This window comes from Danio rerio, chromosome 25 (genome assembly GCF_052040795.2).
Source record: "Danio rerio strain M-AB ecotype USA chromosome 25, GRCz13ab, whole genome shotgun sequence".
In the NCBI taxonomy this organism is placed as follows: Eukaryota; Metazoa; Chordata; class Actinopteri; order Cypriniformes; family Danionidae; genus Danio; species Danio rerio.
In genome coordinates this window covers 31,799,472-31,819,248 of record NC_141045.1, presented here as the reverse complement: position 1 = coordinate 31,819,248, position 19,777 = coordinate 31,799,472, and the positions used below count along the sequence as shown (strand labels likewise).

The 19,777-nt window shown below is 36.7% G+C and overlaps 2 protein-coding genes across 5 annotated transcripts in view; both read left to right on the top strand.

Moving 5' to 3' along the window:
* ube2q2 (ubiquitin-conjugating enzyme E2Q family member 2) overlaps nt 1-8,627 on the top strand; it is a 36,018-nt gene extending 27,391 nt beyond the window's left edge. For all 4 annotated transcript variants that reach the window (NM_001328204.2, NM_001328201.2, NM_001328203.2 and 1 more), the window contains 4 exon segments: nt 5,692-5,740; nt 5,821-5,916; nt 5,996-6,062; nt 6,142-8,627. In NM_001328204.2, the coding sequence (NP_001315133.1) occupies nt 5,692-5,740; nt 5,821-5,916; nt 5,996-6,062; nt 6,142-6,173 (244 nt within the window). In that variant the 3' untranslated portion in view covers nt 6,174-8,627.
* The window catches only part of parp6b (poly (ADP-ribose) polymerase family, member 6b), a 549,184-nt gene that overhangs the window by 202,733 nt on the left and 326,674 nt on the right, over nt 1-19,777 (top strand). The gene's annotated exons all lie outside the window — the stretch shown is intronic.

Here is a 19,777-nt window from a genome sequence, read left to right as displayed (position 1 = left end):
CATGCGAGTCCTGAAATGCGGAGGCTTTTCTTTCCGTTTTCCATGCAGTATCAAATTTCATTAAAACATCCTGAATGAAAATATGCTGAATGAGAGTGAACTGCTGAACTGCAGTTAAAGTCGAAAGATTAAAAAGGAAACATCTGAAATTGCATGAAACTCTGGAGGAAACGCAGAATAGCCTTGTGATGCAACATTAATTGTTTTATACTGAAACGTTCGTGCTAAAAGCGCGCCCTTTAGTCTTATCCAAATTTCTTGCATGTTAAACACGCGCAGGGCCGGGGCAAGCTGAACTGGTGCTCTAGGCAAACGACAATCACGCCGCACTCAACCCAAAAGTGAAAAAAGTGACCTTTTTGTTGATGAAAGTGAAGACCGGGGGATTCGCTCAATATTCTGTTGCCTAAGGCGGCCGCTTAGGTTACCTCTATGACGCATGTCCCTGAGCACACGTCGGCCACAACAGGAAGAAACTGCAACTGCGTTTTTTTTTTTTTTACTTTTTAGAAATTTAAAATTAATCACGCGCATTACCGCGCTAATTTTGACAGCCCCGAAAAGACCGAAACTGGCACAAGCTTTGTAAAAATTGAGTGAGCTGTCCCTTTAAAGTTAAGATTTGCATTTATATATAAGCATTCAAAACTTGTTGTTTATCACCTTTGCTGATATGTCAACCAATCAGATGCACTCTAGAAACTGAATTATCCCACCAGTTACAATACACAATATCTGCAGCTGAAATTAGTAGTTTATTTTAGTTTTAAGTTATAAACAGCCATAGATACTTAAAATATTTATAGCTACAAGGGTTTGACATAATAACAAGGACATTTGGTTTAGTGAGCTCTTGCAGTTAATATTAACTGACTTGTGTATTAACCATTGCTCTCTGAACGCACACAATAGTGTTTTTTTACTGAATGACTCAGCAATTTAAAATGAATAAGGTGAGATGTTGGGTGATTCAGTGACCCATTAAAAAAAGACAGACACTTGTTTCCTTGAATGACTTTGCAGTCTGAGACGATTGGGTGAATCATTGTACTCTCCAAAAAAAACTTACTGCCACCTACTGGCAGGTTTATTTAATGTTTAAAAATATTTCAGTGGTACCTCGTTTTACCGCGGTTAACCTTTTACGGCCTTGCAGTTTTGCGTATTTCTTTTAGTGCAATTAGACATGCTTTTTTTTAACAGCACATTGTGTTCTGCATCCTCCTCGATGTCTCCTTTACAGTACAGAATGCGCTCAGCTTGCCATAGTTACATAAAGCATTGATTGCTAGAAATAGGCATGGGACGATAACCGTGTTTAAGGAATACCACAGTTTGGAAAAGTCAAGGTTATAAAACCGCCAACATTTTCTGCTATACCGTTTCTATATTACGTGTAAGATTAAAAAAAAAAAATTGTAATTGTTTTTTTTAGGACAACAGTATCTCCAGCAGAAAAGATATCCAAAGATCCAAAAAAAAAAAGTGTTTTTGAAACATGAAGGCAGCAGAAGTCAATTTATTTTAAATATTCGAGCTGTGATTTTTACTGCTTCAAAACATTTTAAATGTTCCTCAAGTTGAAATATATTGTGTACATAGGGGGAAATGTTTTGATTTTTACCCAAACAGTTAAAAAGAATTATTTTAGAGCAGTAATCTCAATACCATCATACCCTGAAACCGCGATATTTACATCCAAGGTTATCATACCGTCAGAATCTTATACCGGTCCATGCCTAGTTTATTTATATGTAATTCAGTGTATATAGTTTGCCTAATGCTTGCATATGTAAGATAATAACGAAAGGTACCCAACACAGTGTTGATCTAGATTTGAGTTTTATTAGTTGTAACAACAAGTGGAGAAATGCCAGCATACAGGCATTAATCAACTCATGTTCATTTCTATAGCACTTTTACAATGTAGATTGAGTCAAAGCAGCTTAACACAGAAGTTCTAGTAAGTTGAAACTGTCCGTCCAGTTTTCAAAGTTGAAGTTGTGTTAGTTAATACAGTCAATGAATGAAATATTTCTTTTGAGAAATAAATGCTTACTGAATTTAAGGGTAACTAAAATATTTTGCTGGCCTGACTGGGCATGTAACCTGAATTAAATGCCATGGTAGGAAAGCATTGAAATTCTGACAAGAAGTATTTTAGTTTGAAGTCATAAACAGCCATAGATACTTAAAATATTTATAGCTACAAGGGTTTGACATAATAGAAGCTAGAAGTGTGAGTTCCAACAAGGATGCAAAAAGTGTTGTAACTGTCCGAAGCAAGACCATTATAAAGGGGGTCGCACACCGCATGTGCCAAGCCATGCAGCGCCATGCATTTTAGACTTGTAAACAGGCTTATATCATATTATTGCTGCGCCACAGAGCGAGAATAGTTTCATTTTAAATTGCTGTCATGTGCGTGGCGCATCTGGTGTGTGCGACTCCCTTAAGGCTGGAGTCTGCTAGTTTTGTGGATCAGTGACTCCAGGAAAAAGAGCATTAAACTGGATTCCAACATTATCTGCACAAAAGCTAAAAAGCGTTATGAACCTTTTGCTGACAGTGTTGAATGTTTCCTGACAAAGGGTTTTGATCTTTAGTTTCATTCTATAATCATTCTATAATAAGGTTTGAACTTTGAGAGTGTGTAAACAAAAGAGAAAAATGTGAAAATGTTAATACCAAGTCTGAGAAAAGTGTATAAAGTGTGTAGTGAGGGGGTTTACAGCTTTAAAACACCTAGAGTAGTTGTAAAAAATAAAGCTGACTACTTTGTGGATTTCGCCTATTCAGGGTGTTTTTAGAACAAAACTGCAGCGAATAATGAGGGACCACTGTATTGCATTTTTCCAAGATATCTCCTATGTGCAATATACATTATTCATAGTAATTTAGTAATGGTATGATTTTAGTGTTTCATGTCATGTAAAGGCATTTGAGCTGTGTAAATGCATCTCAATAAATCTTCAAACAGCTTTCTAAAGGTACCTGAAGTGAAAATATTTAATTTGTGCTCATTCAATCGGTAACATTAGCGTCTTTATTATATTTGTTAATTTTATGAATTAGTGATATGATATGAAATGATAGATGACTCTTATGTTAGACAAAAATGCTTTGGAATGAATGTAAGGTGGCTGATATCACAGGTAATGCAGTTTGAAGTTGATAAAAATATACTTTCTGTTAAGTTACATTTGTGCTACAGAAAAATGACTGATTTACTTGAGTACATGTCAAGGGTTCATGTTATACCTAATGCGAACTGATGCATTGTGCGTAATTCATACTTCAGTTACAGTGCTTTTCACAGGTTTGAAATATACTTGCGGTGGTAGCCGGATTGAAACATGTTTTACTTATGGCACATAAATAGTTCAAACTTCATGTAACACAAAAATTTATTATTATTTTTTTTTACAATGTTTTTATTCATTATAACACTGTTATGCACAGTTTCTTTTCAATGGGTTAAAGTAATAGAAAATGCTATTTAAGAGCCATGTGTACACCGCTGCACTCTCTTGAGGTAAATGATTTGATTGACCATTTCTAATGGTGTACATATATTTGCAGCTAGTTTAGATGTCATTTCTGAGTATTTGTTTTTTTATATATATAGTTTAGACTAAAGGATCTGTTATTTACTTTTACTCTGTCTTGTGGCTGTGCGTTCTGTGAGCTGCAAAGCCAAGCGAATAGTCTTTAATAAAAGAGTAATGCAAAAACGCAACAACTTCAGAAAGCGAAAGCAAAAGTGGACTCCAGAAAATTTTAGGAGATTAAAAACAAAGGCCGGAAGCTTTTTTAAGCCTCAAAAAGACGAATCTCTGTGTGTCTCTGCAGAGCATGTGAGACTGTTTGAGGAAGTCTTGTTGACAGTTCTCGCACACACACAACAACACACACACACCCACTCACATTAACCACGTTTCCACTATCGCACCTAAAGCGAGCGAGCCAAGACCAGTCACGTTTCCACTGTCACTTCCGGGGCCTGATCGGGCCAAAGCGGGGCTGTCTCTGGGCCAGAGATTTTTATTTTGGAGATAATACACAATATGAACACAACAGAAAGACATAAAACTTTACAATTTACGTGTCCACTTTTGTAGGCTGAAAACAATAGTGTCATATCTTCAAAAAATAGCCTAAGCTATATTGAATTAATTTAAAGAATTACAAATATCGGATATAAGAAAATCATATTAAATATATAAAGCAATAAAAAAAAAACTAGCTACAATAATGTAGCTATATACAATAAATAAGTTAAACCGTTTTTAAGCCAAATATATCTTTCATTTTACAAAGGCCTGTCTGAAAAAAAGATTTTAGATATTTTCTAAAAACAATAAACACAGGAGGAGTTTTGAAATATTATTTATTAAGTATTTGGATACAATGATATTAATCAAACCGTGCAAACAGAGCATTTTGGGCGAGTGAAAGCAGAAACTAGGCGACCTTCTTTTCTGTCATCCAGTCCTGTGCATCGCCGCTTTACAAACGCGCTGGGGAAAACTGCAAATACAAAATGTGTCCTCAAACAAATGTTTATGATTTTATATGACGTGTTAAAATTTTAAAATGAAATTTAAATGTTAGTGGATAGCTGCTGAGCGCAACGGAATATAGGCTATATTTTATGACATGCTCTTATGTGCTGAAACACTTAACATTTTCCTTTATTTAAGATCAATGAATAAAATGCAACATCATTCAGTAAAGGGGAATTACCTATTAAGTGTTTTATGCTCTAGGGGAAAAAATTATATGTTTTAGGTCTCTCCGGAGCATTTAGGCTGAATGTTTGACGACGTCTATCAAAACGAGGATGTCATAAAATACATTTCATGCCGAGTTATTACCAGAGAATTTCTGTGGTTTTATTTTATGGATGGGTGCGTTCACTACGCTGGGTCCCTCCGTTAGTGGAGAGACCACTTGATTCACGATGCCAACAGTGGGTCGGCGAGTAAACAAATGTGATGCTGTACATTAACGTTTCATTTATTTGTTTCGGTTGTCTTCAAATGAACCGTTTTGTGATGCGATGTTGTGCTTTATCTGCCTGATTCTTGTTGAACTGGGCGGGTTGTGTGGCGTATAATTCGGGGGACATTCTGGGGGCGGGTTTTTGCGTGACACACTGCAAACTACTAGCCTGTCAGTGGAAACACGACATGATTACATGCTCAACCTCCTGAGCGATTAGCCCAGCCCGATAAAACAGTGGAAATGCGGCTAATGAGCAGTACAAAATGTGTAGGGCTAGAGAAGATTGTCTACTGGTCAATCGAATGCTAATGTTGGGTTATCTTTGGCGGATACAAAAAAAAAAGTGTAAAAGGATGATAGGATTGTTTAAAAAAAAAAAAAAAAAACTGTCACTAAATACACTTGGGCGGCCGTTAATAAATTTGGGCAGCCCACCCAAGTAAAGTCTGTGTGGGAAGCGCTGAGTTAGTAGTTTATACGCATGTTGATAGAGATACACTAATTTATTAACTGTTATTTTCCTTTATTTAACTGGTGCAAATATTCTGAGATTTTCAAAATGCATCACTATTCACTCTTGAATCAATTCTGAGTTTAGCTTTTAACAGCAGATGCCTCTCTAAACTAGTTTTTAACTAAAATATAACGTGCCATGCTAAATGCTTTTATTCTTCCTCACTCTAGCTATGTTCTTGGAGGAGGAGCCTTGTGCATGGAGCTTCTTACAAAACAGGTTTGAGATCTCTCTGAATTCCACATTTTCCTCATTGAATTAAAGTGAGAGATGAATCTAATCTGTGCTGTCGTTCACAGGGCTGGAGCAGTGCCTACTCAATAGAGTCAGTCATCATGCAAATCAATGCCACCTTAGTCAAAGGGAAAGCCAGAGTGCAGTTCGGAGCAAATAAGGTTCGTCCAGGCCTCAAAATGACTCTAAAAAAAATTTGCCTGCAGGAATGTTAACCCTGTGCCGTTTTGTTTTGCCCAGAATCAATACAATCTCGCCAGAGCACAACAGTCATACAAATCATTGGTTCAGATTCACGAAAAGAACGGTAGGTGAAGAAACCATGCACTCAAATACACAGTTGATGCACTTTGAACTGTTCTCATTTGTTTTTTCTTCTCCTTTAGGCTGGTACACACCTCCTAAAGAAGATGGCTAGGAAAGGCATTGATCCGCCTGCACACCGCAAACATGGGATGTCTGGTCAAACCTTCGCTTTATTTTACTAATGTTTTTCACCTCTTCAGCTTGAGTATGATGCCCTCCCGCGTGTAAGTGGAAACCATCAGGGGAAACGTTCGCCCTCTCGCTGTCTGGAATGCTCGGAAATTTGCATCGTCCTTTATCTTCTGCAAGGCTGGACTCTTGACCAGATCCCATGACGTCTGGATTTCTGTCCATTTCTCATGCTCTCTTTCCCTCTTTCATTTAGTTTCTTCTATTCTGATGGAATGTTCAGAGCCTTGGTACTAATGAGGCAATTCAAAATGTTTTTTCTCTTTTTTTTTTCTCCTTCCATCGCTTCCTCCACGCTTTTACTGGAGCATGGCTCTGTTCAGGATATTACATAGATGGAGATGCTCAATGAAGATGCTGGATCTGATCCTCTCCGTCTGCTTTTAAAGGACGTTCTTATGGCCGTGGACTTTAAAATGGTGGTTTACTGAACTTAAAACAGGAAATGGATGCAACTAGAGACAATGTGAAGACAATGTGCCACTGCTCTTGTATCTATTGACTTTTTGTCCCCCCCACCCCCTCATGCGTTCCGAGTTAACATGTACTGGTACATTTAATGCTGATGTCGTCGAAGAAACGTTACTTGCCACAATTATATGCGCAAGCTTCCTAAGCAACCCTAATGTTAAACGAAAACGCCGAGGACGAGAGGAAGGAGCACGTATACAGCTCCAGATCTCGTATGTTTTTTTTTTTGTTTTGTTTTTCTTCCTCACTAAGGATCAGTTTCCTTACGCTTGCTTTTAGCATGTGGCTGATCTGACCAATAATGGACAAACGCGAGCTTTGGCGAAGTGGAACAAGCCGTCGATCCATCGTTGAACAGAGCTCCACTTGTATACTTGTAAATGGATTTGAGGCGTCTTAAATGTGGTGTTTATGTGAAGTGGGGGAATTATCCGAGTTGTTTTCACAGACTTTGGGACTCGAAATGGGGGAAAAAAGGTTGATGTTTCTCAAAATAATGGGGTAATATCTTAAAAATTGTATTTATATAAGTGATATGAACATAACTTTTTCTTTTTGTTTTGGTTTTTTTTTTCCACCTAATTGTCATCTCCTGTTTTGAAAGATGTTTATAATTTCTGCTCCATTAAAAGCAAAAACAGCTGTTACAGATTGAGGTTCACATTACTAATGGACCTCTTATGATCAGCAGGATTTAAACGTTTCGTTTTGTGAGAATCTTAAAGAGCGCAAATAATACTTTTCTCATAGCACAACACTTCAAGAGCACTGTTCCTTTCCAAACCTCATGGACAATTCTCACAATCCCCTCAACATGTTGTTTGTTTTACCTCTTGGATTTGAATGTCCAGTATAAAGTCTTAAGAATGGTCGATGTGCTAACGTTCACAGCGAACTTTTGGAAATTCACCACACCCTCCCTACCGTAGTCTTTGTTTCGCAGTGTATTATAAAACTGGCTTTCGAAGAAAGGCTTGCGCTCGTGACGACGTCTCACAATTTTCATGGAAAACTCAGGAAAATCCATTCTGTTTGAAAACACATTTCCTCTGCTTCTCCACTTTCTCTAGTTTTGGAAAGTTAAGAAAAGGAGTTGTTTAACGACTTCCTCAGCTTAGTATTTTCTGATGGCGCTTGGTTCCGTCGTAACAAGTGTTAAAAGGCCAACTCTGATTGGACGACTCTATGAAACGTATCAGATTTCCATTTTGTTTACGGAGTTAACAGTCAAACGTAATGTTTTTGTTGTCGCGCACCCGTTCAGCTTTCCCACTTGTAAATATTTCGGGACTTTTGGCTTAGTATTTGCACAGAATGTTGTGATTGTGCCTCATGGATCAGCCCCGAGTTTGAACTTCGTAACTGGCAGTCTCTTGGATACATGTTATCATCATGAAAACGTGAGATGCAAATGTCATTTTAACTCCAATCACGTGTATAAGAGACATTGCTGCAGGAATGTCTTGAGTGTTCGCTTTGCAAATAATGGCTGCCGCCTTGATTCAGAGACGTATTCATCTGTGATGTTGAAAAAGGCAGACTTTACAGGGGGGTTCGTCTCAGAAGTGCATCTGTGTTTTCAGAGTTGTTGACCTGGGCTCGTCTGCATTGACCAAGGTTTCTGTGACTGATTAGCTGTCTCTTGTTTCCTTGTTCAGACAGTTACTGTTTTTGTTTTTCTCCACATCGATCGTGAACTTCACAGTAACCAATAACAGAATTCGTCTCTGGTGCCATCTCATGGAATGGTTCTTGAAGCTCACACTGTTGGCATGCTTTCTGGGTTGTTTTTTTTTTTTTTTTTTTTTTTTTTTTTTAGGTTTTTTTCCATTACAAGAGAATTTTGACCATGTACAGTATATTTGTAAACTTGCATCAAGTTTATGAATAAAGAATTTTACGAGGAGCCTTGTTGGGGAATCTGTGAGTCGTTCGGTTGCTGTATTTTCATTCATGAATGGATATAAATACCAGCTCAAAGGGTTATTTCACACGTCTTTCCAAAAGTCTTTTCTTGTGTCTTATTTGAATCACAGAGATTTATTAAAGGGTTAGTTCACCAAAAAAAAAAAAAAAATGATATTGCAGTGTTTCCTCTAGGATCTTTTTCCAGCTGTGGCGGCAGACTCCGTTGGCCATTTTACACAGATCTACCACAACATGTGGCGTTAATTCATTGATTAATGTCATGGGCGCAGTATTAAGTCGAGATCGCATTAATGTAATAGCCTATGAGCATGTCAATCTCTGCTTGAGCGCCGATTTCCTCTGCTCATGCACAAAACGTCTTGCGTGCCCTCAAATATACGCTGCTCAAGTCCAGATTTTCTTGCGCGCCCTCAAATAAACGCGGCTGAAGTGAGATTTAGTGTGTTTATGTACCGAGTATGTCTCCAATATTTATTAGATTTGCTAGGAATATTTATGAATGTCTCCAATAGACTTGCGTAGCAGACCGCAGCATTAATGTGTCCTGAAGTAAAGCGAAACGGCTATAAACTCCAGAAAGATAAAGTCATTATATGTAGAGCCACAAACCTTTATCTATAAATAAAGTATAATTATGGAAACTGTGATGATCATAACTGAAAGCTACGCAGTGATTGCTGGTCTCACGCACCAGTTTGTCAGTTCGTCACCTTAAAGGGTTAAACAGCACGCACAGCACTTCTACGGTCACAGAAAATTCTGCGCTGTTATAATTCACTTACCTTTTCATACGTTTTCGGTGCGATTTTTAACCCGCTATTTAAAAAACAACCGAATATTTTGAATATGAAGCTGTAATGTAGCCGTGGCGGCATGAATTTTGGTGTGGCGCCCCGCCACGGAAGAATGAATGTAGTGGAAACCATGCATTGTCTTGTCTACCTCGTGTTTCAAACCGCTCAGACTTATCTTTGAATTAAAAATGAAGATCTTTTAAATCTGAGAGCTCCCTCATCCTCAGACTGCAACAGTCCTGACTCATTCAAAGTCCTGATAAAGTCCCCCTCAAAAAGTCCTCAAAACTGTGTATTTTGAAGCAGCAAGACGGCTGTTGTGCGCCCGACTTTATTCAACAATTTAATTGACTCAATGTCAGTATAGACCTTTTTCTTGGCTGCTGCATTGATGGTGACATAGCGACCAGCGCCTTCTGGTAGAATGGTTAGAAATTCCGTTTACAGTGGGTAATTTGCGCTCCGAAAAAGGGTCTTATTAGCATTTAAATGTATTTACGAAGTGTTTTTGTGACACACAACTTAGAAAGGTGTATGTTAAAGCTGTTATAATCTGTCAGATAAGGTTCAAGCGCGGTAGAAAAACCTCCTAGTTCACGTGTCTGTCGTCAGAAGTACAGTGTGTGTGGTTCCCCGGCCTGTCAGCTGTTAGCTCAGTGACTCTTCAACATACACACACACACACACACAATACTTTACTGCATTATAGAGCAATCCAGATTACTGGAATGAAACACGGTTTTTGTTTTTCTGTCATTTTAAAATGACACTAGCCTATATTTTCTTTGTCATAGTTATTAAATCAGTGTGTCAGTGGGAGAGTACAGGCTACGTGTGTGTGTGTGTGTGTGTGTGTGTGTGTGTGTGTGTGTGTGTGTGTGTGTGTGTGTGTGTCAAACATGGAGAATAACCTTTGTTTGGGCTGGTTATATATTTGAAAGAAAGAGAAAATGATCACATTAGCTATGATGAGACTTCATTTAAATAGTAGAAGATGCCGTCTGACATGGAAAATGCCTCTCAGCAGTTTTTTTCCATCCCATTAGATCGCATTTTTTTAAATAATCAGTTCAGGAGGTCAACAACAGTATTAGTTCAAAGAAGCTAAAAGCAGGTCAAATAGATTAAAACTATCCGCTTGTTAAGTGGTGACGTGTTTGTGACATATGTATACTGTTTCCGGGTCCAAGCCGTCATTCATTTGAGTGGAGAAATCATTCGTTTATGATCACGTTTTATTCCTGTCACACATTAAAGTAAATTTTACATAAAGTCATAGTGTACACAACAATCTCTGGGCTTGCTTCATGACAAATACCAAAAATTTTACAATTATTTAAAAAAATGTATCACTTTCTGGCCATTGGATATTAGACATGGACATATATACTGCGATCGTGATTTTCGAAAGCATTAAATCGCTTTGTAAACATTTATTATTATCATTTCATGAGTCTCCCCATTCAGTTGAATAGAGCGCTTGGACCCGGAAGTCACTTCGTGTGACGTCACACTTAACAAGCGGATAGTTTTAAAGCTTTATGAATGTTACTGTTTATACGCATCAGCTGCCAACCGGAAGTTCTTCGCATTCTCCTTGCGCATACATGCAAAGCAATTATTATTATTATTTTTTTTTTTTAAGTATAGGGTGCACTCTCAAACCTGATTTATACTTTCGCCTGGCACCACATGGTGCATCTCTGCTGATTGTGTGCGCACCTCACGAAACTGACGAGTCTTTTATACTTGACGCATTTGCCGTTGTGAAATTCTTTAAAATGACAGAGTGCGGCCTAAAGAAACCCACCATAAAAATTAAACAGATAAACAGAGAAGTAGAAAGTTTCCGGAACTACGTCATATCATTATCGTTGAAGATTTTTAAACAATTTTTTTAGTGTTAATTATTTTAATGATTATAAAGATTTTTATAACAATTAAAGTTTTTTTTAATCAAACTTTAATGCATCACTTGCTTTTGTTCACATCTCTACCTTTTTAAAGTTTATTATAATATTAATGACAACAGAACACTGATTGCTCTACAAATATATTCTTTATTATGGAAATAATAAACCATTAGCACCAATAAACCTAGAAAAACAGGGCATCAGTATATTGTAAACCGAAAGGTTCAAATGTTCTTTTCCAGTTATCAAAGAAATAATCTGTTACTTCATTTTTGTTTTGTAACTTAAATTAAAACCTACTGGTGGAAAAACATATTCTGTAAAAACAAATTCATCCCTCAAGTTTTTCTTTTTAGCTAAAAAGAAAGTTCCTCTCAACTTTTTAGCAAAAACATTCCTCCTTCCCCATGGATGTTGCAATTTCTAGCCAATAATTATTGTTCATTATATCTGATCACGCACGGACAGATCATAAAGATGTCTGTGCAGTCGTATGTTTCAGACAATCTCTTTAAAAGTATTCATATTCAACTCAAATCAAACGCAGCGCCGCACAAACTACTCGAAATGTTGCGTGCAACCTTCGTAAATATGTCACATTCACCGTGCTTTCAATCAAACAAACAGACATCTCGAGAATAAACCAGGTTTCACAATCATCATGTTTGCACTCAGTAAACAGCGGTAAAGTGCAGTGAAATGATGACCTTCATGGCCAATCACAGTCATTTTTGTTGAGCACTGGTAAATACTGTGGCAAATCAGTGTTGTGAGTCTGAATCTCTATCCATTCACTATCACTATTCACAATCCATTCAGAACGGACCTTCGAGTAATTTAGAAAGCGGTGAAAAAAAAAATAGTCACTTTTTTTTCCGCTGATAAACTATACAGCAAGGTACACAGACGGTTACGCCATTACTGTGTGACTTCAGGTATTTTTCCCGTTTTTTTTTTTTTTTTTTCCCGGTTTCTTCCGCTTTTTAAAATGGCTGCTACGTGAAATCAATCTATACCCTAGATGCCTGTGCAACTTCCACTTTTTGAAAGAAAAACACTGATATATCTAATGTATAGGTCAGCAGCGCGACGTGCACATCACACTTGTGAATGTGTGCCCTATTCTGACACTGAGGAACAGAAACTTAAATGGATTCATTATTTTTGCTTGATTTGTACACAACAGTGTACTCATAGCTTGACAAGTTTCCTGTTGAACCACTAAAGGGAGATGGTTTGTTTTGAGTTTTTATTTTTTGGTATTTGTCTGGACGTTGATTCTTAAACCTTTCTGTCTATGAAGGATGAGGGAGCATTCAGATTTAATCTAAAATATTTTTATTTTTATTCAGAAAAAGAATGAAGACCCAAGAAACGACGTGAAGGGCAGTAATTAAAGGGATAGTTTAGAGTATATCTAAATTTACTCACTATTGACTAATCTTCAAGTGGTTTCGACCATGTATTGGTTTATTTTCTTCAACACGAAAGATATAAACAATTTATTTGGGCTGAATTTAAACAACTTAAGTCGAACATAAGTCAAATTAATTCGTGTAAAGTCAACATAAATTGTTTGTTTTTCTGTGCACTCACTTCCATATAGAAAAAACAAATACTAAACTGCTTGGTAACACTTTATTTTAAGGGTCCAAAATAATGCATTAGTTAAGCGTTAATTAATGGTTAATTTGTTCACTTTGTTCCATTTATTCATGTTTGTTCACAATTTGTTCACTTTTTTTAGGCTCCCAAATTATGTATTAAAGGTGCAGTAGGTGATCTGCCAAAATGCTAATCGGTTAGCATATTAGCTTTGGACAGCAGAGGAGGGTCTGTGATTCAAAGCCACGCCTCCTGAAATCGCGAACACGCCTGACACGACAGCAGACAACCCACTAGTTCATGTCATTCTCCAGTTAGAAGTGCATGTATGGTTGGCCCGGCAGCGTGCAGGAAGTTCACTTACTACTAAGCCATACTTGCATGCTAATTCAGAGTGAATTTACAGATTAGTGGTGAACAATATCAGGAGCGCGTCATTGTTCAGAAATGGCCCATTGTCAATATAAAACCTTCTTCACCTCAAGAAAGCAGGTTAGGCAGAATTGCGCTATTTACTGATGTTTTGTCAAACTGCATCAGCTCTGCGTGAAGCTAAAATAGTTATAAAACATAAACCTGTCTAACAGAAATATATCAGCCATGGTGTCGTCCTTTCTCCAGCATGCAAATTTAACTCCAATGTTCATTCAGGAGTTTAAAAAAAATTCCATTCAGCATTTGATTTTGCCGTGACTGTCTCGTGTGCACATGTTGTGAACACGCCGTGCTCATCTAGAGATGCACAAAAATCCCAAATCTACATTTGTTTACAGTTTGAGCTAGTTATCGGAATTATGGGAGATGTGGGCCCGACAATATTGGATGAACATTTTTTAGTTTTATGCCTTATCCAGAATATAAAAATACATATAAATACATTTAGATCATTTACTTTAATCATTACTATTACACACGTTTCTGAAGACAATCACCTACTGCACCTTTAAGCTCAGTTTAAATTGTGAATCATGTTAACTTATTTACAATTATGCATCAGTTAAGCATGAGCAAAGACATAATTCAGTGATTATTGAACATATAGTTCAATTTGATAAGCCATATATTATTTCTTTGATTCATGAATTGTCATTAATACAGTGTTAATAAAGACAATTTGACCCCCTTTTCTAAAGTGAACGTTATGTCCACAATACTAATCCATAATTCAGAACCATTAAAATGCTGTTAACCAATAATTATCAGTCTTTGCTCTTTACTAATGCTTTATTTTAAACAAATTAACCTTAAGTTAAACATTAATTAATGCTTAAAATAATTATTTTGGAACCTAAAAGTGTTATTAAATCCTTAAATCCTTTTTTTTTTTTCTTCTTTTGGATCCAACTGAAAAATAAACTTAAGCCGGTTTGGAACAAGTGAAAGGTAGGTACAGTGCATCCGGAAAGTATTCATAGCGCTTTACTTTTTCCACATTTGGTTTTTATGTTACAGCCTTATTCCAAAATGGATTAATTCCATTTATTTTCTCAATCACCTACACACAAAACCCAATAATAACAATGTGAAAAAGAGTTTTTGAAATTGTTAAAAATGTATTTATAATAAAACATCTGAAAAATCCCCTGTACATAAGTATTTACAGCCTTTACAGTGACGCTCTGAATTGAGCTCGGGTAAATTCTGTTTCCACTGATCATTCTTAAGATTTTACAGCAGCTTTATTAGAGTTCACCTGTGGTAAATTCAGTTAATTTGACATGATTTGATAAGGTATACACCTGCCTATATAAGGTCCCAGGGTTGACAGTGCATGTCAAAGCACAAACCAAGCATAAAGACAAATGAATAGTCTGTAGACCTCCGAGACAGAATTGTCTTGAGGCACAAGGCTGGGGAAGGTTACGGAAAAGTTTCAGCTGCTCTGAAAGTTCCACAGCGCTGTGAATACTTTCCGGATGCACTGTAATGCTGTGTTCACACCATACACGGAAGGAGCGTCAAGCGCGAATGATTTACATGTTCAGTCAATGCAAATTTGCGAATAGCGTGATGCGAATGATGCGAAATGCAGGGCACGAATGACGCGACGCGAATAGAGCGTTTGATGCGCCAATCGCTCGAGTTCAAAAATCAGAACTTAAGTGGAAATTCACGCTGCGTTAACCAATCAGGAGCAACAGTTCATCGAACTGGCTTGGCTCAGTCAGAAGCACCAATGAAAGCCTCCATCATCCAGGTAAAGTTTCTGAAGTTTATGAGCTCACAGAGCTGGATGCACCTCTGAAAGGATCAAGTGGAATCAGATACGGTCCTAAACATGCTGATGCTGTTTTTTCAGCCTTCATAAAGCACTTAAACACTGTTATTTTCTTAATAAAATCCATGTTAGCCATTTAGCAACGAAGCTAGAGTCACCGGGCAGACAGAAGCCCTGCCCATCACGTGAATTTGCGTCTGTTCTGAAGTGACTATGATGCGGGATTTGATGCGCACGTTCTGCGTCAGGTGTGAGCACAGCATAAATGGTTGAATTTAAATTTTTGGATGAACTATCCATTTGATAATTATTAAATCTTTTGGGTGAACTGACCCTTTAATTTTCTGTCCCTCCACAGTGTTTTATCCAAACCCAGGTCATTTAAAATAATCAGATATTTTCATGAATCAACCATGACAATGCCAGTCTTCAGATGGCATATACATTTAATATAACCCAGCAAAGATTTATGAAATTTAATTAGTTAAATTGGATAACACTTTATTTTGATCCCTATCACACATTTTGTTGACTGAAAGTTGCGTTATTATTAAATACCAATTACTTCTCATTTGAGTATTAGTAGACTGTCTGCTTTATATCTGCTGATACTGCTCCTTCAACACATTAAACTGATTATAAGAAACTTTGCAAGTATGTCAACTTAAACTAACCCCAACATAAGTGCTATAATCTATTGGGAATTAGTTTTTCTGTAGACGCAATGTAACTTAAATTCAACACAATGTGTTAAAGGGACCATCAAAATAAAGTTATACCATTACATTTATTAAGCAGTATTCTGTAAAATGATTGTCTGTTTACACAGAACAAGTAATCACAGATCTTTAAACTCTCTCTAATTTGACCAAAAATATGTGCTGAAATTACATTTAAAGGACAAAAGTTTTGTTCTGCTATTATAGTTGTACTGTTTGATGAAAATCAATTTAATCTCTTATGTTGCTGGTGAAAGGTTAACATGGCAATCTCACTGATAGCTGAACAAGATTTCATCATGACTGTGCAGGATGGCAAGGGCAGTGCGACATGAAATGATCAGCCTTTTAATTTATATTATGAACGCTGTCAAAGTGTCTGGCCTCAGATTTCCCGTATCAGATTTGTTTTAGTTAATCAATTTCAGAATTAGTAAAAGTCCGACTTTTTGGGTTAAAAGCATAAAAGCATTGTCCCAGTTACAAATATTAGGAATTTATTCATGAGACTTTGGTCTCAGCTTGACGACAGCTTGATGTGTGCATACATTTAAAATTGATAGTATTACAATATCCTGAACCTTGTGACAAATGAAACACTCTTTAATCTGCAGTCTATGCAGCATTGTGAATATAGTACTGTTTTTATCGTCATATATAGTTTGTTTTCGTTATAAGATGCCATCAGTGGTGGAAAGAGTACTAAAAAAGCATACTTAAGTAAAAGTACCATTACTTGCCTAAAAATGTTGTGCGAGTAGAGTAGTACCTGTTGTAAATATTACTCAAAGTAATAGTAAAAAGTAGCCATTTTAAAAGTACTCAAAAGTTGTGAGTATTATGCTGTTAAAAGTCGATGCATTTACATGTAATTTGTGGATGTGTAAACGTAACATCCTGTAGTGCATTTAGTTATTGCCCAGCAGGCACACAACGTCATAAGACGTTAATATTAGGTTCGATTTAGGTTGTGATGTCAAGTGACCAAAATTCAATGCCTAGCCAACGTCTAAGAACAACATTATTTTGATGTCCAATAATGACATTTAATGATGTTGATATTTGGTTGATTTTAGGTTGTTAGAAAGTGACCAAAATCCAATTTCGAGCCAACATCTTAAACCAACATCCTATTGACGTCAAATACTGACATTTATTTATCAGTTATGGCAACCAAAGTTCAACGTCTGATAGATGTCATAGTGATAACGTATACACGTCAAGCTGTAACATCATTAGACATTGATATTTGGCTGGTTTTAGGTTGGATTTTGACATCGGGCTGACGTTAAGTTCTGATGTAAACCTGATTTTCACTTCCAAACAATGCAGCGTCTCCATGAAGTTAGGGCACTATTTCAATCTGACGGCATGTTGACGTCTTGTGTCTGCTAGGTGTTATCTCTATCCTCATACGGTAAATATCTATCATCTTCTCATCAGTGACATGCATCTAAACCAGGGGCGCCCATACTCGGTCCTGGAGGGCCGGTGTCCTGCAGAGTTTAATTCCAATCCCAATTAGATTCACCTGCTAATCAATCTCATACTAGGCTTTCTAGAAACAACCGCGCAGGTGTGTTGAGGCAAGTTGCAACTAAAATCTTCAGGACATCGGCTCTGCAGGACTGTGTTTGGGCATCCCTGATCTGAACAGTCTCTGGGTCATTGCGTGTAAAGACTTTGAACATCTTCTTGGACACTTTTAATGCTTCCAAACAGTTTGCTGCAATATAAAGTGCATGTGTGATTTGATTGGACAGGAATTACAGGACTGATTTTTCTAATTCCCATAGACAAGAGAAAAAAAATTAGTGACTGCAGGTTGAAGGAAAGTAGTGGAGTAAAAGTACAGATACTGCACTAAAAATGTACTCAAGGAAAAGTAAAAGTACACATTTAAAACTACTTAGTAAATTACAATTTCTCAGGAAAAACTACTCAATTACAGTAATTTGAGTATTTTAAATTAGTTAATTTACACCACTGGATACCAGTATATTTGCAGTTGTCATTGAGCTACGAAGGAAAATCTAAGGAGAAAATTTGTGCCTTTCAAAATGGAAGATTTTGTTTGATTTATAACTCTGTGTCGCCACATGGTGTAGCTATTTGACTTTTTTAGTATATGTGCAGTTTCCCCTCTTCATCTGACGCCCAGACTAAGCCTTTGCATTTTCTTTTGTAAGTTGAGAAGAGATTTGTGTTCATGGCATTGCAGTGTATTGTGTTACAATATTCTGCTTGTTTTGCAACTGATACTAAAAGGTTTAATTTGCGATGTATCGAACACTCATCAATTTCTCACCATCATGTCTATTTATTATTTTCAGAACAGATAGTTCTATTTTGACAAATTTCTATCCCTCTAAATTTGCTCTTAAACCAACTTTTTTTCCCCCCTCATGTCATCTATTTTTTAAAAAGTGTTGATGGAAATAGTGTTTTAATTCAATAATTGTAATTGTATTCACATATATTTATTGATCTGTAAAGTTCAGCCATATCTTGTAATGTGAGATTGGGCCTCACTGGTTCTTGCACATCAAACAAACACATATGAGCTTTTGTAAACAAATGTGTTGCTGTAAACACACAGAAGATTTGGGTTTCATTACTCTATTTAAATAGATTTATTTCTTGATCTTTAAAAAAAAAAAAGTTTTGCAAAGCCGATTTTTGTGTGGGTAAATGTTGATGGATGGACAGAATTCTGACTGGTTGTTTTGCTTTATATTTTAAAGTTATTAATGACAATTATATTTGGGAGTTAGGAATACATTAGGAAATGTATTTAAGATGTATTTTATAATTGTAATATATGTGCAATTTAAAGAAAATGTGAATGTCTATAAACGGCAAATTGACATTTCATTTATTTATTGTACATAAATATACAGTACTGTGTAAAAGTCTTAAGCCACCACCAGGTTTGGTGGTTTAGGACCTGTACAATGCTGTGCGTTGATGTATTTAATCATGTGAGAGGATGTTTATTCCAACTGAAACAAGACCTGAAGGAGCGGAGCTAAAAAAATAAGGTATCCTTTATCTACCGGCTAATTTAAAGACTGATTAAAACTATTTTATTTTATTTTATAAAACTATTATAGTACAAACCTGATCTTAAAGCTTTTTGTACTTGAAATAATTTATCAATATCTTAAGCTTCTATTTAAGAGAAAAAGATGTCTTTTTAAAAATAAAAAAATAAAACTTTTTTAAGAATTAATAAATTTTTTTCTTTTTCAAACCAAAACTCTGTTTTTATTGAGAACTATCATAGTTTTTTTTTTTTTTTTTTTTGGGTGAAGGCTTTCCTGAAGTTCTGAAATGTGCCCTAATGTCAGCCTTCTTTCGGCACTTCCTGGAGTTGTTCCTTGGATTTAGTCATATGTTTGTTTTTCCCTTCCAGGTATTGCTTTAATAATATTCAGGTATGGACTGAATTCAGGCGGCCATTTCATGACCTGTTATATATATATATATATATATATATATATATACACCCTGCTAAAAAATCCAGCTTAGACCAGGCTGGAAATGGCTGGAAACCAGCCTGGAAGTGGCCAAAACCCCTCTAAAACCAGCCTGGTTGACCAACTAAAACCAGCCAACCAGCCTAGGCTGGTTTAAGCTGGATTTTTCAGCAGGGCACACACACACACGCAAACAAACATGACTGCATAGAAGTGTGTTTGGAATCATCACGCATACAAAGCGCTCTGGCCTGCATATTAAACCCTTTACAGTGTGAGGTTTACATGTGGGCATTCCACACTACTCTCTAACCCTCGCAGCCAAGTATATGTCGCCGATCTCTCTGCGGCCTCGCCCGGGGCGCTTGGGTAAGAAAGATCCTCCATCCAGATCAGTTC